Source organism: Prionailurus viverrinus, chromosome C1, assembly GCF_022837055.1.
Source record: "Prionailurus viverrinus isolate Anna chromosome C1, UM_Priviv_1.0, whole genome shotgun sequence".
In the NCBI taxonomy this organism is placed as follows: domain Eukaryota; kingdom Metazoa; phylum Chordata; class Mammalia; order Carnivora; family Felidae; genus Prionailurus; species Prionailurus viverrinus.
This window is the reverse complement of record NC_062568.1, coordinates 152360670-152387906: the sequence shown is the minus strand read 5'-3', so window position 1 is coordinate 152387906 and position 27237 is coordinate 152360670. Positions and strand designations below refer to the sequence as shown.

The 27237-nt window shown below is 37.0% G+C and overlaps 1 protein-coding gene across 1 annotated transcript in view; it reads left to right on the top strand.

Moving 5' to 3' along the window:
• Positions 1-27237, top strand: part of TNNI3K (TNNI3 interacting kinase) — a 310813-nt gene that overhangs the window by 121706 nt on the left and 161870 nt on the right. Inside the window, exons 10-19 of the mRNA XM_047872978.1 lie at positions 1522-1666; positions 1753-1857; positions 5154-5248; positions 6089-6238; positions 19370-19456; positions 20548-20604; positions 21577-21669; positions 21754-21811; positions 21938-22132; positions 22878-22982. Of these exons, the coding sequence (XP_047728934.1) occupies positions 1522-1666; positions 1753-1857; positions 5154-5248; positions 6089-6238; positions 19370-19456; positions 20548-20604; positions 21577-21669; positions 21754-21811; positions 21938-22132; positions 22878-22982 (1090 nt within the window). The remainder of the gene's footprint in view (positions 1-1521; positions 1667-1752; positions 1858-5153; positions 5249-6088; positions 6239-19369; positions 19457-20547; positions 20605-21576; positions 21670-21753; positions 21812-21937; positions 22133-22877; positions 22983-27237) is intronic.

The window sequence follows — 27237 nt, the reverse complement described above, 5'->3', positions numbered from 1 at the left end:
TATTGACCTTAACACTTAGCAAACATCTAGGAGGCAAATTAGTGAAAAATAAGAATACACATTTTTATTAAGTGACTAATATGCTACAGGAATCATGTCAGATATTTTCTCATCATGATCTCTTTTAATCTTTTTCGCATCCCTGCAACAGTAGTGTTATCATATCCATTGTTTTTGATAATAAAAAATCAGTATCTTCAACACTTAGCACCCTGCTTGTCACACAGTGATCATTTTATACTTGTTGAGGAATGAGTATGTATCAATCAGGTGTTCTTATTTGCAAGCATTGGAAACTAACTCTTGCTAATTTAGGCGTAAAATGAATATATTAAAGGATACAAATTAGTGCAAAGTGTCTCCCCTGAACAGGATGGAAACCCAGGTTTGGAATTCTTACAGTGAGGAACAATATCCAAAATCACACCCCAAAAGTAGTCATTTAAAGACACATTGCCACCCCTGCTAGGCACACATGCCAACACTCTGTGCTCCTGGCACCAACCTTGCAAGGCACCGAATCTGTGACTGGAATCATTGCCTCTGGAAATCGGATGGAGCTACTCTATCATTACTGCATTGCCAAGATAGGTTAGGTCTGCTTTTCTGTGTGGTCAGCTGTGATGTCAGAGTCTTATATAATGTGTCAACTGGAGGAGCCTATGGAAAGTGTCGAAAGCAGGAGACTGTTGAAAGTAAAAGGATCACCATTAAAAATCATGCCAGGATAAGAAGTCTAATCCAGGACATACGGTCACTATCTGCTGATCCTGTGCCATAGCTGCAAAGGAGGCTTGGAAAGCATATGCTAGAACATGGGCTTGGCTTCTAGTCAGTTCTCTCAGTGTAGGAAATTCCCTAAATGTCCAAAGTGGTTATGAGGATGGCTGGGCCAAAGAGAAGGACAGATGCCCATTACTGAGTGAACACCTAAATATCAAAAAACTGTGGTAATATAATTAACACGGGCTGCCTCACTCTAAAGCTTATTGTCTTTTCTTTATGCCAGGCTTTGTATTCTGTCATATGATAATTCTCAGTTACTGGCACATCAGAATTTCCTAAACAGCATTGTAAACATACACAGTGCTAGACCCCAACCTAACCTACTGAACCAAAATCTCTGGGAATGGTGCTTTAGCCAGGATCTGTAAGTTTTAACATCTTACAGAGGAGAAAAAAATCACTTTGGAAGGAGATACTTGTGGAAATAAGACCACAAAGATCTTTTGGATACTTATTAGTTTCCTGAACTATTCCATTTGTGCAAGGTAGATTTGATTAGATGCATTCCATAGAATTTATGGAAGCTAGAAGAAAGCCTGTTTAATGTGGCAATGGGCAATGGAATAGAATTATAACTTTTTAAATTGGTTGCACTTAATTTCCTTTATTATTATCATTAATTGGTAATTTCCAGGAGTCTCTCGGGCACTTAGAAAAGTCCCTGACACTACACCTAAGAAGGCTGAGAAACAGAGGATTCCAGATAATATACTTTTCCTTTCTTGTTGATGACAGTGAATGCTCAGGACAATGAAGACCATGTCCCACTGCACTTCTGTTCTCGTTTTGGACACCATGACATAGTGAAGTACCTGCTCCAGAGCGATATCGAGGTTCAGCCGCACGTTGTTAATATCTATGGCGATACACCTTTGCACCTGTGAGTAATATGTATAGTTCCATACACCCTCCAGCTCTACTACCTGTACTTTCTTACTACTATAAAAACATTTTCTTTAATTTTAGGGCATGCTACAATGGCAAATTTGAAGTCGCCAAGGAAATCATCCAAATATCGGGGACAGAAAGTCTGACTAAAGAAAACATCTTCAGTGAAACACCTTTTCACAGGTAAAATAATGTTTAAGTGCAATAGCCACTAAGGGTGGCTGATACACTTTGGCACCTGAAGTTGTGCACATAAAGCAAGAATGGAGAGTGGCAGATGTTGCAATCATAGAGCAAGAGCAGAGGGTGGGCAGAGGACAAGGAGCCCAAGCTAGATGCACAGAAGAAAAGGTAGAGGCAGATGCTGCAGTCAGTACAACAGATGGGGCCAGAGCCAGATGCCGCATTCCTGGCAGCAGCCACAAAGACAGGGACTGATGTTGCCAAGGCAACAGGCATATCAACATCTGTAAGCATATTGCTTCTATTCCACTTCACTCAGCGGAAAGCTGCCAAAAGGGGCAATGCCCATAATCCTCCTCCGACAAGAATCTCATTACCAGAATTCATCAGCATCAAATGTGACACTTTTTTCCTTACCACTTAAACCTTATGTGCAAATGTATCTACCTATCTAAGACATCCATCTGTCAGCCTGTAAGAGCCTAGTCGCGGTGGCCACTGAGATACCTAAGAAGGCATTAACTCCTTTCTAGGAATGCATGAGAGTCCTCTACAATGTGCTCTAGAAAAGGAGGGATAAGATTGCTAAAAATAAGATCCATAGCTCCCTAAAATATCCGAAAGTGAGGCAGATGTTTTATAAAAATTGATATGCTCGTTTTTAACAATGCGCTACTTTTGCTATAAAAATAACACAATACTTTGAGTTTAATACACCTTGAATATAAAATCATTTACATACACATTACAGATTTCTTGGCTAGTTTGCAACCTCTAAAAAATTTATTTAAGACTACTATGTTATTTACATAGTGTTTGTATTGCACTGGTGACTAATAGAAATAAGGAGACTTTTTTTTTTCATATGGAATTAATATTAAGCTTGTGCTTCCTGACAAGGCATCACCCTGTCCAATTTTGCTTGGATATTCAGATTTATCTTATCATACAAAAAGTCCAGCCAAAAGGGAGGTGAGAAAAACTATTTATGGAGTGGTGAGTATATGTCAGATGATTTGCACCCATTATCTCATTTAATCCTCATAACCTTTTATGAAGTAGGTTTTATTATCCCTTTTTGACAGACGAGAAAATTGAGGCTCAGAGAAGGTAAGTATCTGCCAGAGAATATTATGACTAGAAAATCATGTATTAAGTACCTACCCGATTCCAAACTCTGTGCTTTTTATATGTCTTCATGTTCTAATACCAAAATACTATGTCTGTGTTCTGCATGTTCTGTAACAGAACAGATGCAAGAACTCTTTGGACCATGCTTTCAGTCAAAATTGGTCAAAGGGATAATTGGCAGAACTGATATGTACAGTTACTGGTGTCCTCTTTCCCCATTAGGTCATGCTTGTTAAGGCTGACACCTTAGGCTAGTTTTCAAATCATTTTGCTACTCTGTGCACATAAATTGGAACCAACTATAATCAAAGGATGATTGTCACCTCTAGAGTCTCTATGACAAGTTCAGTGAAGTGAGTTAAAAGTATGTATCGAATCGTTTTATTTTGTGTAACCCTGTGGCTACTACGAATAACATATTAATATTTTTATTCTATTCACTTTAAGCACATATTTATAAAAGAAATTTTCCCTTTACATGAGGAGTTCACTCTGGTTCTGAAATTTTTCTATGTAAAAATCACAGTGCTTTGCACTCAGTAGAAAGCATTCAATACATTTCTGTTATTGTTTTCATATGTGTGTGTGTGTATATATATATATATATTTATACACATACACATGTAATACATATGTATACACATGTATGTATATATTCGGAACTCATCAATTCCTGCAAATGGTCGCTTTGAAAAGAAACAATGAGACAGTTCAGACAATGGAACATTAAAAGTGTAGTGTTATGGGTCCTACTTATAATGTGAATAATTAATGGTGCTTAGATCTTTTGCACTGAGTGGCAGCTTTTTATCCATTCAATTATTCAAGAAAGACTTATTAAGGACCTGCCTTGTATTGGCACTGGTAAAAACATAAAGATGACACCGACCCTTCCCTCCTTAAAGGAACTCTTTTGTAAGATATCAAGGTAATCAGAGGTGTGTCCATTACCATAATGCAATGTGATAAGTGCCATAAGACTGAAATGACAAGGACACAGTGGAGATAGCAATGAACTTGGCCTTTGGTTCATAAGAAGTCTTCATAGATGGACTAACAGTTCGGCTAGATGAATAATGTATTTTTTTGAAGAAAATAATGATATTTAATTAAAGAATAAGGATTTGGGCAAGGTCATCTCAGAAAGAGGAAATAGTAAGATCCAGAGAACTACCTCTTCTAGAACTGAGTCTGGAAGGAAAAAACACTCAATACTTCACTTCAAAATACAGGATCCTAGCCATGTGTGAGTTGTTCCCACACCAAGGAGTTCTCCAAATCTTCTGCCAACACCAAGTGCGCGTCCTATAATTCAATTTAATTCTGATACTATCTACCTGGAATTAGTGTCAGATCCCACAGGTTAAGGGCTCAGGCCCACAAAACTGCCCACCCCCCACTTCAGATGCCAATCACAAGTCCAAGTTGTCACCTAAATCTCTCTGGACCCTTCTAAGTTCCCCCATTCAGTTGTCCTGCAGAATGCCTAGGACCTATAGGTAAAACTGAAAGAAACTTGCAATATTTTTCCTCCTTTTATGAAAAAGAGTATCATAAGAAATATTTAATAATAGTACACTAGAAATTTTATTCAACTTCTTATCTCGAAGGCCCAGATTTGGGAATCTCAGGATTTTATTGCCATATGTGCTTGTTTTTTATCACTTCCTTCTCTCTCCTTTCCTCGTTCTCCCTTCTTTGTCTCTTTAACACTCTTGTATACACACTAGCATCTGGAATAGCCTGGTGAATCAGGACTGTATTTATGTTCTAGGGTTGCCATAATAAAATACAACACACTGGGTGGCTTGAACACCAGAAATTTATTTTCTCACAATTCTTGAGGTTGGAAGTACAAGATCAAGATTTCAGTGGATTTGGTTTCTTCTCAGACACCTCTCCTTGGCTTGTAGATGGTCATATTCTTCTTATGCCTTTTCATGATTGTCCCTCGGTCTGTGTCATCTTAGAACAGCAGTAATATTGGATTAGGGCCCACCCTAATGATTCCATTTTAACTTAAATACCTCTTTAAATTGTACCCCTTTAAATACAGTTACACTGTGAAGTTATAATGGTTGTAAGTTATAACACATTAATTTGTGGGGCACACGATTCAACCCATAACAGAAGTCTTTTGTTTTCTTTATGTTGTATTTTTGCAGTGCTTGTACCTATGGTAAGAGCATTGACCTGGTTAAATTTCTTCTTGACCAGAATGTTATAAGCATCAACCACCAAGGAAGAGATGGGCACACAGGTAAGGCATTAGTGAAACATAACCAGTTTTTGATGTATATCAATACTTAAGAATAGTGGGATGTGGGGCGCCTGGGTGGCGCAGTCGGTTAAGCATCCGACTTCAGCCAGGTCACGATCTCGCGGTCCGTGAGTTCGAGTCCCGCATCAGGCTCTGGGCTGACGGCTCAGAGCCTGGAGCCTGCTTCCGATTCTGTGTCTCCCTCTCTCTCTGCCCCTCCCCCGTTCATGCTCTGTCTCTATCTGTCCCAAAAATAAATAAACGTTGAAAAAAAAATTAAAAAAAAAAAAAAAAGAATAGTGGGATGCTCAAGAGGGAAGGGAAAAGAGGGAGTGGTCAACCCTAATGAGGAGGGATATTTTATCAATGACATCATTTGGAATTGATGGTGCATGGTGATAATAAAAAGCAGACTGACTTTTGGTCAGTTTCATTATTGTGCTAAATTATCTACAGTTGATGTATCTATTATGATCTGTACCAGGAGAGACTGACCCCACTGCCTTAGCTTGGCTTGCTGCTCAAGAAAAACACTTGTTTGGGGTCTTTGTTCTTGTAAAAGGATGCTAACACTTGTTCTTGGTAATTTCAGTGGATGTAGAAATACTAGAAATTGTGCTAAACATAAGGAAATCTGTCTAGAAGATCAACTAGAATAGGATACTTCTTTTGCTTGAAGTATGTCATGTTTGTTCAATAAGTAGAATTAATTTTTCATCAAAGAAATCTATCTTTGATTTATATCTCTGGCAAAAATGCTATGATGTGGTAATAACTATCTTTTGAAAATTGGGGTTCGGTTTGCCTCTTTTCTCCTTTCATACTTTCATTCTATTATAGGATTGCACTCTGCTTGCTACCATGGTCACATTCGCCTGGTTCAGTTCTTACTGGATAATGGAGCCGATATGAATCTGGTAGCTTGTGATCCCAGCAGGTCTAGTGGTGAAAAAGATGAGCAGACCTGTTTGATGTGGGCTTATGAAAAAGGTATATTTTTTCACCATTGCATTTCTGTAGTGATACATTGAACTGTGTACATAGATTATGTCAATGCATCAACAAGTCTTTTGCTTGTATGACTTGTGCACTCTGATTTCCTCTGTAGATTATATTTGAGACTTTGGGAACTTGATCAAAGAGTCCAATAGACCATCAGTAAAGCAGCCAACTCCTGGGCTGCAGGTGAGCTGAAAGCACTCTTGGTACTGGCACTTTAAAAAGAGAATGAGCTATAAAATTCTTAGGTATTATAGAAATAAAATTGTGATATGTAACAATAGTTACTTTCTTAGAGTAGACCTAGAACTACACTGTATCTTTTATATATGGGAATTTTTATGTGAATTCAAATTTCTTTTGATGAAATAAATACAAAGGAAAGGAATATTTATTACATCTAAACTTGCTGACAATGACTGATCTAGAAAAAGTAAGGGAGCCAACGATTAGTGAATACATATAAACTTACTTCAGCTCAAAATGATGAAACTTTGGGCTCTGATGTGAGAACACCTGGGTTTACATCAAACCATGTTCTTTGATCTTGGACAAGTTACCTATTCTTGCTGACGTTCACTTTCTTCATCTGAAACAGAAAGGAGAATTATCACAACTTCTCCTTCACAAGACTGTACAGATTAAATGAGAGGATGTAGGCAAATTGATTACAACACTGGCTAGCACATAGTAAGTACTAAGAATTGGTATTTCAGTAATGGTAACAGTAGTAATAGCAGTAGTTCATAAATAAAGATGACAAAAATTAATTCTTCATTTAAAGGGAGAGGAAACTAGAAATAATCAACAATGGAGCAGCCTCTTTGTCATTGCTTAATGATGTATATGTACCTCATAAGCAAGGTTTGCTTATATACATACTCTCCTATGGAGTTTAAATTTCCAGATGAATGAATGAATAAATAAATAAATAAATAAATAAATAAATAAATAAATATTCAGGTGAAATGGAATGGTATACATCATCATTGAACTCAGAGGGTTACAACTAAATACCTAAAATATATCAAACTTTGCTGCCCACCTTTGCTGTCTTATTAGGATGTTTAAAGCACATAAAGAAGTGTTCTTATCTTTTTAAATGCTACTAGAAGTCCATACTAAAAAAGAGAAATTGCTAAACTTGAAGATTTCTCAGGCTACCAATTTGGCCTAAAAGGTTTTCTGCCTGAAATAGGACATTAAATTCTATTAATTAAAAGAGAGATGGGGTTTCATTGATAGAAATGGGGAGTTGTTGTAAGCACATAGAAAGAAAAGTATGAATCTGAAAACTGCTAGTGAAAAAATGATTATCGGAGTTACTTTAATAGAGAAAAGTGAACAGACATGGTATAGTAAGAAATGAGTTAGATGTAGGCCTGTTATGTTTTATACTTTTTATTTGGGTATAGTGCAAATATACATGTGTGCATGTGTGCACACACACAAATTTTCACATTATAGCTCGATGAATTTTCACAAACTGAACTCACATCCAGTACCCGGTATCCAGATGAAGAAACTGTACATGGCCAGCACTCGAAATATCCACTTACATTCTTTTCCAGTCATTCCCCAGAGAGGGTACCACTGCCTTCTTGGGGCATAAATTAGCTTTACCTTTTTCTGTACTTTATAAATGGAACATTATGGCATGTACATTTTTTGATCTGACTTCTTTTGACCAACAATTTGTGAGATTCACTCATATTATTGCAGGCAGTTGTATATTGTTAATTCTTGTTATAATGTTTTGTTATATCACTATTCATTCTGTTGCTTAGGGTCACCTGGATAATTTTCAGTTGGAGACTATTAGGAATGCTTTTGCTATTAACATTCACATACATGACTTTTGATGAATTTCTGAATGCATTTCTGTTAGTTATAATGACCTTGTAATTTGTATAAAATAAATTCCTGGTAGTCTGTATTTGAGTATCTCTTTGAAAATCCTACATATTCTGAAGCCTTAGGAGGCCTTACTAAGTTCTAGTTACTCAACACATTGCATTTATTCAAGTGATTCTCAGACAGTGTCTCTCAAGAAACTTGAGTTTCAGAAAAAAGACTGTTTACAAAGCATTAGTCTTCCGGAAGACAGCTCAGATATAGCTGCTGTAGGTAACTCTTCACAGGGGTTGGCTTTGTTTGTTTTTAGTTGATTGAGAGTGATAGTTGAAAACTGGTTTTAGTTTTAGTTTTTGTGGAATTCCACATTTTAAGAAACAATGAATCATTGTGTAAGTTCCCAACATTTCGTATTGAATGACAAAAACAAAAATCTTTTAGCATAGAGGATTTACCCACTGGTCTCTGCAACATATGCCATACTTGTCACCCTTATTTGTTCAACTAATGTGATAGGCATCGGTGTTCCATTTCATTATTACTATGAATTTTAACAAACTGAATGTTAGTGCTCAGGAGACAGATGGGTGTTTTGCATATGTTCTAGAGCAGAACAAGTCAAAACCAACAAAATGAAAATTGTTGCTACTTTCTCTTGGTAGAAAAATGTTGGATTGTTTTTGTGTGTTCAGGAAAGATTGAAATGACCTTGTTAAAATATTGTCAACAGTGCACTGTCCCTGTTTCCTTTGGATAAAGAAATGCATTCCTTTCTCCCTTAGGTAGGGAGTCACCAAATTGACTGATGTAGCAGACTAAGGATTTTCCTGAGAAACTTGGAGATGGAGTTGAGAAAACACTAAGGCTTCACTTGAAGTTCCTTCTTCATAGGATAGAGATGTTATATAAATGGTCCCATCGTGGTTTACCCAGTACCTTATTCTCTCCTGTGAGAGATAAACCCGAAGGGAGCTTTATAACCAGGGTCTCTCTTGAAAAGGAGTACTCTTTGGATGCATCCAATTTGAATAGCTCATCCTAGTCTACCCTCTTAGTAGAAAATTGGGAGTTTTTTGCAACAGCACCGATCTTTTCTAAGAAAAATTTTTTACCTGACACCAACAAAATTTTTAGCTTACCCTCTGCTATTCTGACATAGCAAATTCATTTCAGGGGTGCTTTGGAGTTTTGTAAGAGTTGTCAACTCTCTTTTGGAAATTCAGAAAAGAGTTCACTCACTGTGGGTCCCTGTGGAATCAGATATGAAGAACTGTTCCATTTACATAGCCCTTTTAACCTAAAGATATCAAAATCAATCTTGGAAATAATTTTCCCTGTGAACTTGATTCTACACAGAAGCCTACTGGTTAAGTTGCAATATTTCTCTGCTAGACTGCTCAGAGCTCTAATTTTACAATATTTAGAGTGTTTCCCCTCCTCTAGCCTGCCACCCTCCCTTCTTTTCTACTATTCCATCTAACAGTAGCGATAGCTGTCTCACTCACTTGGATTTGTTCTGCCCTTTCCCTGGGGTACAAAGGACTTGTATGAATCAATTTAAATTGGCCAGAAGAAATAGCCAGCAGCCTGCTTATGTTCAAATCCTCTGCCCTAATCACCAGTATGGAAAACCCATTGAAAAGACCTACACATAATCTTACATCCATTGCATTAAAGATGAAACTGCCGAATTGAAAAGATCTCAGCCAATTAGAATTGAACACATAGCTCAATAGTGTGTCTGGCAGTTAGATTTGAAAAGGCTGCCTTTGACAAAGAAAAGCACTTCTTTATGTCAGGCTGTTTAGGGTCAGAAAATAACCCAAACTAGAAACAGAACTAAAAACTTCTTATTTGCTTCAGTACTGACACCAGTTAAAGTAATTTACAGAGGCTCCTATCCCAATATCTAATTACACAGAATACAATATTTGTATACATCAGAACCACTCTAATTCACAGTGACAGGGAGCTGCAGTTGGAGAATTAGTGAGTAAGTGAGCAAAAACAATAAAACTCAAGGCTCCTGTACCATGATATATACTTTGTTCATTCCTTTTGACAAGTGTAGTATGGTGTGAATTATTTATAGTAAACATACTATCGTGTATCCTCTAAAAGTAATAAAGTCTTACAGTTGTGAGTTTCTACAGTTTTCAGCCAATAAAAAGAAAATAACTAAAAGAAAGGAGTGGGGAGGAGTTGAAGGAAGAGTAGATTCATTAAGTTTTTTGATGAATCTTCATCAGTGGGTTATAAGTTCCCAAGTTTCTTCTATATTGAATTCTTACTTATTTGGAGTTTAGTTACTTAGTTTAGTGTGCTAGAGTAAATTATGGGTGGAGTAGAAGAAGGAAGAAACAAAAGATTTAGATGGTATTTCAAACTCTGTGTTCATTTTATGCATACTGGTTACCTTTCTACATGTTTAGTTACTCTCTCTTTTAAAAATAAATAAATAGAATAATATCAACTCTCGTTAGAATGGTCAGAACTTTCATTTTTGTAGCGGGATAGCACACTGAAATATTTTTTGAAACATAATAACTATGTAAAAAGCTGCATATACTAAAATGGATAGTAGAAGAGAACTTACATTCATTACATGCCTATTACACAAGCATATACATGCATGCATAATTAAATTATCAAGATAACCCTTTAAATTGGGATTACCTTTCTATTATACATTAAAAGTTTGAGACTTAGAGCTGTTAAGTCACAATTGCCCAAACCACACAGCTCTTAAGTGGATAGCTGGTACCAAACAGAGTTCTGTCTTATGGCAGATTTCAAGCTCTTACCACCTCGCTCTAGAATCAGATAGATCTAAGTCCAAATTCCATCCTTAGTATTTAATGACTTTGGGCAAGTCATTTAACCATCTCTAAGTCTTAATCTTCAACTTTAAAATTAGTAATAACCACTTTACAGAATTCTGAAGTTTTGGGATAACATCTAAGTGTTGGGAACATAGCAGATACTCAATAAAAATAATGATATTTGTTATTATATGTATAACAAAGATTCAGTCAAACTTCATATAACCCCCAAATCTCATAGTCTTTCCTAATTTACAACATGTTTTAGTGTCCAGTAAGAAATATGACATATTGACATATTAGAATCATTGAAGGGTTTATATCCCTGCCAAACACTACTAGACAAACCTGGAATATATAAACACATGTGTTGTTTTGATGTGTTTATATTTATTTATGAATCAAGCAATACCATTTATCTTAAAACATCAGGACTAAAGCAAGATCAAGGAGGTTTTGAAAATCACTAATCAAAATATTTAAAAAGTAACTTAAAAGCATTATTCTAATTTGTATGGTTGCATGAAGATATATTTTAAAACAATACTCTAAAACTTTAGCACAAATTTGCAAGTCCCCTTAGTATAGCTGGGTTTCCCCCTCAGTCATGGACAAGTGTCAGAGGATTTGTAGCCATGTTTTCAAACCAGCATACCAACTAACATGCTGGGTCTTTTAAACCTGGATATCTGAGAAGTATGCAAAACTCAGCAAGTCCAAAATTGAAATTAATATCTTTTTTCTCCTCATCAGTCAGTTTTCCTACCATATCTCTTATTCATTCTGTCATTAATGGCACCACCATCCACTCAGTCACTAAGGTCAGAAATCTGGATTGATGCTTGATGATTTTTTCTCCCTCAATCTGCCTTTCTTCATATCCATTCAATCAAAAATTCTCATCATTTTGTTTCATAGGTACATTTTAATCCATCCTTTCTTCTTTATTTTTACTGTCATTGTTTTAGTTCATAACCTTATCATCTTTCTTCTGATCCATTTTAATAGCCTCATAACTTTCTTTCTTTCTTTCTTTCTTTCTTTCTTTCTTTCTTTCTGTCTTCAGCATCTTTGATTCCATTTTTTAACTATAGTCTTAAAGAAGTATTCAAGGTGTAAACAGGGCCATAGCATTCCCCAGCTTAAAATCTTTCAGTAATCCATTATTATCTATAGTAAAAGTTCCAGTGTATTTTCATGGCAAATCCTGTGCCCATGCCCTGTGCCCTCCTATCTCTCAAACCTCATGTCCAGTCACTCCTCTCACATGTGTGACCCCACATGCCGCAATCATCGTTACATTCACTGCATCACTAACATTGACTCAGGGTTCACTCTGTGCCAGGCATATTCAAAATATTTCATATGCATTAACTCACCATATGTACACAATTACTCTGTAAGACAGTATGTATTCACGTGATAGTAATACAAAATACTTGTTCTTCCCATATATACCATGTTGTTCCATGTTTCCAAACCTTTTCTCATACAGTCCTATCTCTACACCCTCCCCATCCTCTCTACCCTACTCCACGCTTTCAATTTCTCATTTCTACCTAACGTTCAAAAGTCAGTTTACAGATCCTCTCTTCCTGAAAGTCTTCCCTGACATTCCAGGCTAGCATACATGTCCTTTCATTATGTTTTATTAAACCATATGTGCATCTCTATTTCTATATTTCCACTTCATATTGAAACCCTGTGTCCCTTACCAAACTATAAACCTTTATTTTATTGTCAGCTGGAAAACTTTTTTGTTGTTTTTCCAAGATTTTATTTAAATTCAAGCTAGTTAACATATAGCATATAGTTTAGTATTGGTTTCAGGAGTAGAATGTAGAGATTCATCACTTGCATATAACACCCAGGGCTCATCACATCAACTCCTTAACACCCATTACCCATTTAGCCCATCTCCCAGCCCTCTCCCCTCCATCAACTCTCAGTTTGTTCTCTATCATTAAAAGTCTCTTGTGGTTTTCTCTCTCTCTGTTTTTACCTTATTTTACTTTTCCTTCCCTTCACCTATCTTCATCTGTTTTGTTTCTTAAATTCTACATATGACAAATTATAAACTTTTTGAGAGCAAACATTTGAGATATTATTTTTTGTCTTCCAAAAAGCTAATTCAATGACTGATTCCTAATAGGTGCTCAATATATGTTTTTTGAAGTGGATTAGAGAATAAGCAGATTATTTCAGTCATAACGTTCTGTTCTATGTCTCACTAAATAGCATCTGGTTTGTCATAATATAGTTGATGTTTTCAAGAATACCACTTACCACTATTCTGTTGTCTATGTAGATATTTCTTTAAATATTGTGGGTTTCTTATTATCTGTGCTTAAATTTTAATAGGCAGATGATTTCAAAGTGTGCTCTAAGTAAATCTCCTATTCCTATGCATTGGAATTGTGAAAATTTTCCCTCTGTCTCTAACACTGTTCTCCTCCCCTTTTGCGTAATCAACTCATATTCATCTTTCAAGTTCAGCTTAATAGACAGTTGCTCAAGGAACTCTTTCCTGAATCCTCTAGCCTACTGTGAAATAACACTGCTATGCACATTCACAGCATTTGCTACCTTTTCCTTCCTAGAACTTGGCCAAATAAAATTTGAGTCAGCATTTATATAATTAATTTTTCTCTTTTCTACTAGAAATTGTTTATTACAAGATTAAGGACATTTATATTTCAACATTAATCTCTCATACCCAGTTCTATTCATTTATTCAAAAAAATATTTTACATACTTAATATGTGATAGACACTGTGCTAGGAACTGAGGTGAAACAGTGAGTTAGACAGTATTCCCTTGCTCTTAGGAAGTTTGTATTTCTAGCAGAAGAGACAGGTCATAAGCAAGAAAACAAATAGAAACTATCAGATAATAAGTCCTATGAATAAAATTAAAAGGAAACACAACAGTGAGTAAAAAGTTTAGGACACTATTTAAAACTGAGAAGTCATGGTGGGCTTCCCTGGGAAGATGTTACTTGAGCTGGTATTTAATGGATGCCCAATAAATATCTATAGAAGGAAAAGGAAGGCAGGAAAAAGCCATATAAGAAGAAGAGAAAAGGTGGAAAGAAGAATGCTAAGTGACTTGGATTATATAGTGTTCTTTTGGCAAAAGCATTCGTGATTGTGGATTGTTATCTCAAAGTGAAGAAGGACTGACAGCATTCTTGTTTGAGCCTGGTGATTAAGGGACAAGAATATGGGGAGAAAGGGATGTGTGTACCCTTTCTTATGAAAGCATCTTTCAGATTTAAGTGATGAGATGGTGTAGCAAATCTTGAATTTTTCTTGCCTCTAATTTAAATGACAGTGTTTAGACCAGAACTGGCAGGAGGAAAAACAAACATCAGGAGCCATCCTCTGGTCCCACTTTTCAATGCTTTTGGAAGATGAGTTTTTAACATGCAGGCAAGGGGAGATAACAAAATTGAGCAAAGTCTCATCTATACCATTACTGTGAAAGTTTTCTTCTTTGACGCAGTCCAAAGAAAGGCTGAGACTGCTCCTTTCATCACCTGGGCATTTTGGACATGTGAAGTCAATAAGAATTCCTTAGCTTATGTAATCAAGACCCAATCCCTGTGTTCTCCACCTCAGACCCAGGGGGCTTCAGAGTCACAACATCTGGGAGAAGATCTTAGTACGAGTGTCGTTTACTGTTAATCTTCAGACCTAGTACTTAAAATAATTTTTCATAGCAATAAACAGTATCTGTTATTCCTAAGATGAAGTGGTGGGGGTGGAGACACAACTTTATAGGGATATAATAAGATGGGTCCTTTTCCTTCTTGAATAATTAGGAACCCTCTGTTACATACCATGACATACATAGTAAACTGTCTATGTAACAGCCCTTTGAATGGACATGTAGCCTTACACAACAATCTAGATTTTAAGATACAGATATTCAGAAAGCTGAAAGCAAAGCAATTTGCGGTTGGGGGAAATAGCTCCCAAGTATAAGGAAAGCAACAGGAGATGAATTAAAGGGAAAACATGGAATTTGAATGGTACAGACAGACTGGAAGAGTGGGGCTCAAGATATGAAAGACACTCCAAGCTGGCAAAAACCTTCATGGGCTCCAATGAGTAATCCTCCGAATGTGCAAAGCATTATTATAACTGCATTAGGTTAATAACATAGCAACCTCCTGTTTTGGGTAAAATACTTGGATGTAGATAGTAAATTCTTAGATATGGGAAAACATTTTATTTAATTAGTGGAAGTTTGATTATCTCTGGACGTGTTCCATTAGTGTGCCTTGGTTATCTGGGTATATCCATTATCAGGAGTTTGCCTTAACAAGTCCATTTAGTGAGTTCCATCAAGGCATTTTTCTACTTAACTCCTTGTGCCCAAGTATCAGGGAGCTGGGCCCTAGTGGTTTTCAGGTTTCTTTGCATACACTTCGGTAGTTTGTCAGAGCAGTGATAGCAGTGGAGAATTTCCCATACATGTGCGCCTCAGCCCATAGTTAGCAGGAGGTGGGAAATCAGGCGGAGATGCCTTCCAGAGCCAAGGGGCCTCTTGGCATTTCCCTGGCAGCCTCGTGCTTATCATCAGCCAGAACCCAGGCACTCATTAGGCTCTTGATGAAAAGCATCCCAAAGAAAATGCCAGCAAATTGTGCCACTGTGCTGGCAGGAAATTAAAACTGCTCAGAGCAAGTGGAGCCAAGAGAGCTGTTGAAATGAAAGGTAACATCAAGGGTGTGATCACGGACTTACACAGACGGTCAGGATTCAAGATGCGACTTTCTGCTTCACTAGGGAAAGCAGGAGGCCCTCTCCCTCTCTGCTGTCAGCCACAGTCAGTCCAACAGAGAGGCTGAGACAGGCAGGATGTGGGCTTTGTGAATTAAGCTTTGTTATGCTTGGGTAAATGCTTGGGGTTTAGGTTGTTTTATTTTTCCCAAAGGAAAAACGGAAATAAGATAATTTGTTTTGTTTTGTTTTGTTTTGTTTGTTTTTTGTTTTTCTTGATCCCAAACACTTAAAGACCAAATTAAGTAAAAGAACAACTTAAAGCAACACAGGTCCTATTAAAGTGGGGGCAGAAAGCATAGACAGGAGCAGACAAACCTCAGAACCTATGAATCTAGCAGCAGGACAGATGAAGGGGAATTTTAATTCCAGATAACTTTTTGTTGGTTGTGCTACTTCTATCTTGAGATTAAAATGACCATCAGCCCTGGGAAAGAAAGGGAGGTGCACAACAGGAAGCAGTACCAACACGCAAACAGAGCACACTGAAATTTTCATCATACTGGGGGTGGTGGCAGAGTAATGCCCCCCAAAACTGTCCAGGGCCTATTTCCTGAAGTTTATGAGTATGCCACCTTACATGAGAAAGGGGAATTAAGGCTGCTAATTAGCTGACTTTTAGAGAAAGACTATCCTGGATTATCCCAGTGAGCTCTGTGTAATAGCAGGGGTCCTTAAATGCAGAAGAGGGAGGCAGAAGCAGAGGTCAGAGTCATGTGGAGTGAGAATGATTCAGCCAGCCATTGCTAGCTTTGAAAATCTAAAAGGGGGGCCACAGCCAAGGAATGTCAGTGGTCTTTCAAGGCTGGAAAAAGCAACAAAATTGACCTTCCTCAAGAGCCTCTAGAAAGGAATGAAGCTTGCCAACACCTTGCTTTAGCCCATTGAGAGCTATGTCGGACTTCTGACTACCAGAGCTAGAAAATAATACAGTTGTGTTGTTTAAGCCACTAAGTTTGCAGTAATTAACAATAGCAGCAATAGAAATGGAATATATTGATGTTTAGAAAATTTATCTGAAGTTCCATAAAGGAGTTTCCAAGTTCATTTACAATTCTTGGCAAAACAGTAAGGCAAAAAGCAGTGAAAAGATCTGAGAGGCATATTTATATCTTAAAATTGTTAGGCCTATCACATGCATTATCTCAATCTTTACAACAGCCTTACGAGGGTGTATCATAGTTCTAACCTGTAAATAAGGACCTTTTTTAAAAGGTAAAACAAGTCATGTCCTTCTACTAATTAAAATCCTTCAGGGGCACATAGGTGGCTCAGTCAGTTAAGCATCAGACCCTAGATTTCGGCTCGGGTCATTATCTCACAGTCGTGAGATGGAGCCCCACATCAGACTCCTGGTGAGTGGAGCCTGCTTGGGATTCTCTCTCTCCCTCTCTCTGCTCCACCCCTGCTCACTCGCTTACATTCTCTCTCACTCAAAATAAGTAAATAAACGTTAAAAAAATCCTCAAGTGTTCCCCATTTCACCTACATTAAAATCCAAACTCTGTCGTAAAATCCAAAACTCCACATCAATAGCATCAAAGTGTGGACTCCTAATCAGCATCACTTGGGACTTTGTCAGAAGAGCAACTCTCAGGTCCCACTGTAGACCTTTCAGTCAGAATCTCTGGGGGCAGGGCTCAGGAATCTGTGGTTTAACATGCTCTCCAAGTGATGCTTAAACACACTAAAAAGTTTGTGAAGTACTACCTGACATGATGTGCACTCATCTGTTTCTCCAGCCAAGTCTGGAACCACTCTCATCCTTGCCTGTGATGCTCTGGCCACACTGGCCTTCTTTCATTTCTGAAGGTGTCACGTTTGCTCCCATCTTGGAACCTTTACATTATCTGTTCCTTCTGCCTACTAGTCTCTTTAGAAATTTGCCTATTGGCTAATGCCATTTGGGTTCTGAGGTTTCCCTGATTGTGATCACGGGAGAATCCAAAGAAAAAGTGTGAATAGGACTGGCCTCTCATTATTTCGTCATAACCTATGTCTGTGATTTGAGAAAATTATAGATCTACCAGTCACAAATTGAAATCTGCGGATAAGAAAATGAACACCAGTTGTTAACTCGGTAGATTTAAGTTTTGCTACCAATTTTATTAATCATCATCACAATGTTGTTTTTCTTGAAGAAGCTGGTGTTGGGATATTACATTTGGAAAAGTTTTTTTTTAATGTTTATTTTGTTTATTTTTGAGAGAGAGAGAGAGAGAGAGAGAGAGAGAGAGAGCGGGGGAGGGACAGAAAGAGAGGGAGACAGAGAATTCAAAGCAGGCTGTGGGCTGCCAGCACAGTTACAACACCTGGTTTGAACTCACAAACAATGAGATCCTGACTTGAGCTGAAGTCGTTGGCTTAACCAACTGAGCCACCCAGGTGCCCCAGGAAAAGCTTTTAATGCTAGTTAGTATCTTAATTACTCCATCTCATGATCTTGCATGCTCTATTAAAATCTTTTTCTCTTTTTGAAGGGGGATTTGGTAAGCAGGCATAACTCTCAGCATATACTGTATACATTAGCTAGGTGTTTTCTGAATCAATGTTAACTATGCACCCTCTGTGATGGATAAGCACTTCTGCTTTCTCAATTCCTAAAGTGTACCATTTTTACAATGAGTTCTGTTGCATTTCACAAATCTTTTGGCAGGGTCTTTAAGGCTGACTTTATTTTTCTCTTGTATAAATTAGCTTCAGTAGATTATTTTTATAGTTAAAACATAATACAATATCAAAAAGTTTAGTTCTATTTAAAATCATTGGTCTACTCAGAGGAGCATTTAGCATTTCTAATCTTACACAATAAGTACCTATTACAATTAATAACACACACCCCCCCCCCCCCGCCTAATTTTGGTGGTGTTATGTAGTAGAAATTTATTTCTCGGTTGTGTAAAAGTCTAGTGTGGGCATTTCTGGTCAGTAGATGGCTTTCTTCCATCTCCCATCTCCCAACCATCTGCATCCAGCAAGCACATAGGGAGAGTAGAGAAGGTCTTTTTCGAAAAGCCCAGAGTTGGAAGCAGCATCACTTTTGCTCATGTTCCCTTGGTGAGAATTTCTCTCAAGGCCATAACTGGATGCAGGGATGATAGGGCACTGACCTCCCAGGGTGGACAGCCATTCCCAGTGACAAAATCACTACATGAATGGGGAGTACAAATATTGATAGCAAGCCAACCAGCTGTCTCCTGTCACAAAAACCTATGTAAATTATCTTAGGGCCATGTTATATACTGCAGTTGCCAATGAAATGTAATGTTCAATCAAAGCAAACTCATCCCTCTTTCCTGGTTACCATATGTGCTTTTCACCCTTTTAATGGTGCCCTTAGCACCTCATATTTCCTCATTTAAAAATTCTCATCATTATTCAACTACACTAAGCTTCTTGGGGATAGAACCAGAGTCACTGTTCTTTGTATATCCCCCACCCAATATAGTGCTTAACATAGAGTCTCACATGTAGTAGAGTCTCAGTGAATTATTTTGACTGACTGAATGAATGAAAGTACTACATTCCTATTGCAGTATATTATCTCTTAAGATAGAGCCTATGCTTCAAGCTGTCTCTAGTCACTTTTGAGTTATATGGTGAGCTGAATAAATCAAACAGAAGTTAAGACTCTTTGTCCTTTTTGTCTTTTCATGAAGGACATGATCCGATTGTCACACTCCTGAAGCATTATAAGAGACCGCAGGATGAATTGCCCTGTAATGAATATTCTCAGCCTGGAGGAGGTATCACTTTCTTACTCAGTTTTTGTTGTTAGTACAATATTGTGCCCAAAGGTAAACCTTTTTTTTTTAATGAAATTTATTGTCAAATTGGTTTCCATACAACACCCGGTGCTCATCCCAACAGGTGCCCTCCTCAATACCCATCACCCACCCCCCCCTCCTTCCAACCCCCCATCAACCCTCAGTTCATTCTCAGTTTTTAAGAGTCTCTTATGGTTTCACTCCCTCCCTCTCTAACCTCTTTTTTTTTTTTCCTTCCCCCCCCCCATGGTCTTCTGTTATGTTTCTCAGGATCCACATAAGAGTGAAAACATATGGTATCTGTCTTTCTCTGTATGACTTATTTCATTTGTTTCTATTACTATTATATTCCGGGGTTAGAGAGGAGGGCATGTCAGATTAGCTTTATTTTAAGAAAACTTATGTCTGGGTGAGGCTGAAAATAAAGAAACCTTCACTTGGGGCACCTGGGTGGTTCACTTGGTTGAGCATCCAAGTCTTGATTTTTGGCTCAGGTTATGATTTCATGGTTTGTGACATCAAGCCCAGCATCTGGCTCTATGCTGATGGTGTAGGGCCTGCTTGAGATTCTCCCTCTCTCTCTGCCCCTGCCGCACTCACGCTCTCTCCTTCTCTCAAAATAAATATACTTAAAACCAGAAGAAGCCTTCATTTAAGCTGTTTTTCTAATTTACCAATCTGCAGTTCCTTCAGGTTTAACTAACATTCCCTGGACTGGGTTTCTATGAGGCTTATGCATGACTAGGAAGGGCTGGGTGAGCTGAGAGCAGTCATGTTCCATTTTAGTAATCTATTAAGGCAGGCCAGAGAATATCATACCCAGACACAAATTAAATCTGTTGGAGTCTGCTAGACCTTGTTTTTTTGTTTTTTAATCTTTTTGTTTTCTCTCTAAATAAACACTCACTGTGCAGTTTCAGTATACAGAGAAAGACCTGGGTTAAAGCTATATTCTCACTTGGTTTTCTTAGCAAATTTCTTTTGTCACCTGCTTCTTTTTATAATGTTTAATGTTTGTGTAGAAAAAAATGATGGCTACCTTCAACTCTATAATCTAATTTGATTTCTAGATGGCTCCTATGTGTCTCTTCCATCTCCCTTGGGGAAGATTAAAAGCATGACAAAAGGTATTTCAATATGGGACAATTGTTACACTTTATCACTCAGGATAACAATTGGCTCACATACAATAACTTTCTATTTTGTTTCACATATTATACATGATGACTATTTTGCGTGCATAAACAATATTACCAACAAGCCATTCTTCCCACAGTTAATCTTACCTCCGTACTATTTTTCATATGGCATCTTGCTTCATGAAGGTATAACAGTGAGAATTTCATAAGTATTAAAGAAAGATCAAGTTCTTAAAGACATTTGTACTTTCAATGAAATCTAAATTACCAATGTTAATATCTTTGAGGAGAATTGGGAATAGGTTTGCCATAGGAAAATAAATTTGAACAAAGAAGTTATTTTTCAAAATACCCCAAATAAGTAATACCTTGGAAAATTCTTGTGTGGATGCTGCACATAGAAATTAATAGCATTGAATCAGGAAAATTTTTAAAATATATAATTCAACTATAAATTTATATGTAACTATTTAGAATTTGAAGTTTTTTTAAAAATTATCTTTGGTTTGGGATGTTTCCTCTGAATGATTCACATACTTATTTTTTGACATCTAACTGGCATCCCTTTGAGATTTAGCTGATGGATATTTGGCTAAGCCTACTGTGGTATGCTTCTGGGGTTGACCAGATAAAACTCCTTATCATGATGTGATACGAACTGTACTCCAGGGTTGCCATGTCAGGCAGACAAGCTAGTTATTGATCAGATTAGGAATAAACCCTTAGCCCTGATAACAAAGGTCAGAGAACAGAGACAGAAAACTAACATGATTTTAATTCAGGGAATAGGGATCATTTGTGATAAGGTTTTAGTATCTCCAAAGAGTCAACTGTATTTGGAAAATAGATGTTACTGGGGAATGACATGTTTCGTTAAGTAAAGCATGTATGTAAATCATGTGGACACATCCATGTGTGCTTTTTAATCTTAAAAAAGAAAATAACAATTCCTATTTGCAGAGAAGGCAGATGTCCTCCTCCTAAGGGCTGGATTACCCTCACATTTTCATCTTCAACTCTCAGAAATTGAGTTCCATGAGATTATCGGCTCAGGTAACCTAAGAAAACACTAGTCTGCTGTTAGTTTCAAGAGCTCAAGATAATATGTGTTTATTCATTTCTCTTAAACAATTTTAGGTTCTTTTGGGAAAGTATATAAAGGACGGTGCAGAAATAAAATAGTGGCTATAAAACGGTAAGCGAGCAAATGAGAAAATTTAGTATCAGACTGGAGTTGTGAACTTTAAGAAGCATATGCATGGCAAGCCCCTTGTTTTGATCCATCTGTTGACTGAGGATTCCCCGCTCCTGCCATTTGCAGTTACCGAGCCAACACCTACTGCTCCAAATCAGACGTGGATATGTTTTGCCGAGAGGTGTCCATTCTCTGCCGGCTCAATCATCCATGTGTAATTCAGTTTGTGGGTGCTTGCTTGAATGATCCCAGCCAGTTCGCCATTGTCACCCAGTACATATCAGGGGGTTCTCTATTCTCCCTCCTTCACGAACAGAAGAGGTATGGTTCTCTTGTTCTGACTTATCCTTTTAAGTGTCATTGGAATTATCCTTGCAACACCTCAGAGACTTTCTGCTTGGATGACCCTTTACCTTCTGACATCTCTGAATGCTAGGAAAGGTAGCATTTTAAAGATGGCTAATAATTTATGCCCAAGAATTATGTTTTAATGAATAGAAATATTTCTGTACTTTCTTAACAGGAATTCAGTTGAAGATAACAAATCCAAGGAATTTAAATTAGCAACTGAAGCTTACACTAATTAAGTTAATATGACATACCAATAAAGCAGATATATGTAAGCTCAGAATAAAATAATTATCAGGGGTCCAAGCATTTATGCTTTAAAGTTAAAAAAGAATAGCCTTGCACAATCAATTCTAATTCACTTCCTAGATATATGCATACAATAATCAGAGTGTGGTTTTTCTCAGTTATTAAAATAGAATCAATTTTATGTTATTATAAAAAATTAAGTATAATATTATAAATATTATAAACTCAAGTAAAATATTTTAAATATGTGGGTTGATATCTAAACTGATTTAGAATTAAGCATTTTCTGATGTGGAAACCTATTTTTCCAGATTTTTTTGAATTTTTAGCTTAATCTTCAATAAAGCAAAAAAGGCTGAAAGATACACAGAATAACAAATCACACACACACCATTGATTTCTTTTAGAAAGATGTGTTATTGGCTTTGACCATTTCATTCTCACTAAATCTTTTTTTTTTTAATTCTAGGATTCTTGATTTGCAGTCTAAATTAATTATTGCAGTAGATGTTGCCAAAGGTATGGAGTACCTTCACAACCTGACACAGCCAATTATACACCGTGACTTAAACAGGTATTCCCCCCACCTCAAATAATGAACATAGGATTGTGTAACTAACTGGGAGTCTAAGACAGATTTAAGTGTCTGTTCACTGAAGATACAGTGCAAATCAGCACTGTGAAGATACAGTGCAGATCAGTTTTCTTCTTTGTGGGTAAGGGGAAAGGCTACTTTAAGGCTAGGTGATAGAAAGTTTTGTCATTGTCTTTTACAGAAATAGAAAGCTATATAACTGCCTCTCAGGGATCTTTCAAATCTATGAGAAATGGCCACAAAGAGAATGATGTCTGTAAGATTCACCAGCTAGCTTGTTCTCAAGTCAATAAAGTCAGATCAAAAATTTAGGTCAAAGACTATTATAGCAGGTCTCATACAAAGTCAGGTATTATAAGAGGTCCTGATTTAAATTACCTACTTTTGTGCTACCATTCTGGTATTTTTCTAATAGTAAATTCAGCCAAAAACACAGCATCTCTATTACCTAGTTTTCATGTGAAGTTATTTTCGTGTGGGTCAGAGACTTGAAACAGATACGGAATTATAGTATTCTAGGGGTAAAACCCCAAGGGATTTCAAAAAAACTCTAAAAAAATTTCTTTTTTAATGTTTATTTCTGGGACAGAGACAGACAGAGCATGAGTGGGGTGGGGCAGAGAGAGAGGGAGACACAGAATCAGAAGCAGGCTCCAGGCTCTGAGCTGTCAGCACAGAGCCCAACACAAGGCTCGAACTCACAAACCGTGAGATCAGGACCTGAGCCAAAGTCGGTCGCTCAACCAACTGAGCCACCCAGACGCCCCTCAAAAAAACTTTTTAAACAGTGAAAGCTTTCTAAGCAAAGTCTTACAAGAAGGCCAATATACAAAATGTAGCAGCTTTCGTTGAGGGCAGAATGCAGAGTACAGAAATCTGTTCACTTACCATTTTCTACTGCCCAGGAGGGAGATCCCCAGGCCACGTCTGTGGAGTCCCTAAGGTGCTGTGGAGAAGAGCTGGACAACCACTGATCTAGTTTATGAAACAAGTCAGATTATTCAAAGGCAATAATTTTCATTGAATGATTATCAATAACATTCATATAGATCCCATACATAATCTTTTGTATAAAGTCCACAATTCTGAGACTACTAACAAGTAATCACTCCATTCAGCCTTTTGTTCAACAACTATTTGGGGATCTACAATGTTTGAAGCCTTTATACTTGGCCCATTAGAGCTTATGATGTGAAGCTGCCATACACTCCATTCTCAAGGGCTTTTCACAGTTTTAGTAAAGCAGAGAAACATTTACCTAAGTATGTTTTAGGTATAAAGTAACAAGTTCCATAAGAGAGACATTTTAAAATTCTATAAAATTTCAGAAATAAGAATATTAACTACTTCTGAGGAATTTAGAAACATCTTCATGAAAGAAGGGACATTTGAACTTGGCTCCAAAGGATGGGTAGAATTTGGGAGAGTAGCCTAGGCTTAGAGAAAACATTAAGAAAATAGAGATTAGAATGTTAAAGGCATATACAGGAACAATGAGTAGTTTAGCTTTAGTGGATGAAGTGTCTATGAATGTATGTAATATGTGTAATGTAGAAAGCATATGATTGGTAAAGAAATTCAGGAAGATAAATTGGAACAATAGCACAGAAATCAGTGAATCCTAGACTTTAGGTAGTTTAGACTTTGTTCGGTAAGAAAGTAGGCAGTGCAAATGGTTGAGCTAGGAATCAGAAGTTTGGAACTGTGTTATGTAATAATTAATCTAGCATCATTGGAAAAGATCAACTTGATGGGAAAGTCAAGAAACTGATGAAGCAGTGGTTGCAGTAATCTAACTGAGAAGTAATGAAAAGCAGAATTTTACTAGTGGCAGTGGAAATGAAAGGGAGGACATATTAAAGATAGGGGAGATAAAATAAATTAGATATGAGAGTGAATCTTAGATATTAGAAGTAAATGTGTGTGAGATTTAATCCATTTAAAATCATTAGTTTTCATACAAAGGTCATTTCTTTGTTGTTATTAGGTCTTTGGGGTTTTTTTTTACCTCTCTTTTAAAAACATTTATGTTAATAAATATTTTTTTCTTTGAGTTTCAGTAAAAATATTTAGGTAATAGATTTAAGTGATAAGTTAGCATAATATAAACTGATGATTTGTGAGTTTTAGGAGTGTTATCTTATCATCACAACCATTTTGCATGTGGTATTAAAACAAATGAGTGATCGTCAAAAGTTTTGTCTTGCTGTAACTCTTCAGTTATGGGGCAATTGAATGTGTATTCTGTTGCCCTGTGAGTAAATGCAAGTTGTTACCACCAGGTTGTAAAGCAGGACCAAAAATATAAATGATGATTAAAAGTAGAAATAGAACATTTACTGTGTAACAGATATGTTTATATTTGCAATTTTTTTCTGTTTCTAATAATTCCAATGCTTTAAATCATACCAAAAAGTCTTCAAATTTTATAAAACACTGTTTCATAGGTGCACTCAATATAATAGAGTCCCAAACTATTGCATTTATTATTTGTGAACTAGTTTTTACTAATCTTAATCTGCCAACAATAAAACATTCAGTTTTTCAGATTAATGCAGATATAACACTGTATATTGCTCAAAAGAGTATAAGTCTTTCTGCTTAGAGGGCTTACTACACTATGGTTGGGTACATAGAACACGTGCCCAGGAAACAATTTATTTCCCATGTAAGGTATAAAATTACTAGGAACCAAAATGATTAAGTGGCAATTTTACTGGAAATCAAAGGATTTCGAGTAAGTCAAAGATCAAAGTAGAGTGGAAAGCTTCCTGGAGGATGTAGGGCTAAAGCTGGACTTTGAAGAATAGGCGTGTATCTTCCCTCAGTGTTCTCACAGCATACTAACCCTTGCAATGAAAGAGGTAAAAGGAAAGATGCCCATGAGAGTGAGGAACTCAGACAAGTTTGAGTTTTTGTATTGAAATGACCTGTTTACATTTTTCTTTTTCCCACTAATCTGGGTGTGTCAGGGCTTCAAGAGCAAAGATCCTTTTCTCTTTATCACAGAGATGTTCAATCAATGCGTTTTTAACTGAACCAAGTTCTAGGGGCGTTTTGGTGAATATCGTTTCAGGAAGCAATGGCATAGTTGGTACAAGTATGGCTACTTTTAGGTAGTCTAATTTTCCCAATACTTTTTTATGGTGCAAAGTAAAGAGGCTGTTTGAGCTTATTGATCAGCTTACAGAGAGGGGACACTTCTGTCTTTGGTTTTGTGGTTGTTGATTTATATGAGTGAGAGGAAGGAACTCTGCCTTTCCTTTGGCAAGCTTCTCACCATACAGGTCTGGAAGTTAATTTTGATCTTTAAGTATGTACTAAGGAGAAGTTGTAGGAATGAGTAAGGAAGTGGTTCTTTCCAATGATGATGATTAGAATGATGATAATACCCACCATTTATTTACCACTCACAATGTGAAAGGAGTTCATGTATGCTCAGTTAATCTCACGACAATTCTATAACATAGCTATTATTATCTCCGCTTTACTGATAAGGAAACTAATTCCAAGGTGACATCCATAACATACAGTATTTTTAACATTATATTATGCTGTCCCAAGAACAACAAAACCAAGTCAGAACAGAGAGATAGACAGAGGTTGATGGTACTAAATAAGCATCATCAGCATTTACCAACTTTGCTTTTTGTGTTTCCTGTGACCCAAATAATTTCTCATGTCATCTCCTTGTGTTTCTGTGTTCCTGCTTTATTTCTTCTTTTATAACCCATGTTCTTTTCGTGTGGAACAGAAAATCTATATAATATGTTTCCTTTGGTCTATAGTGTTTAAATATTTTTTAAAAATTTTTAATATTTATTCATTTTTGAGAGAAAAAGAGAGAAAGAGCACGAGCAAGGGAGGGGCAGAGAGAGAGAGAGAGAGAGAGAGACACAGAATCTGAAACAGGCTCCACACTATGAGCTATCAGTACAGAGCCTGATGTGGGGCTCGAACTCACAAACCAAGATGATGACCTGAGCCGAAGTCAGACGCTTAACCAACGGAGCCACCCAGGCACCCTTAAATATTTTTTAAATGTATATAGCGTTAGACAGGAATGCACTTAACAATTTGTTGTAGACCCCACTACCTACCAACTTACCAACTTATACTTGGCCCAATTTATACATTCATTTTGCAGCATTGGAGCTTGCAAAGCACGGTTTACAGCTAATGGCTTTGAGCCTTTTTACTGAATACAAACAGCTCTCTGTGTTTCCTTGGAAAA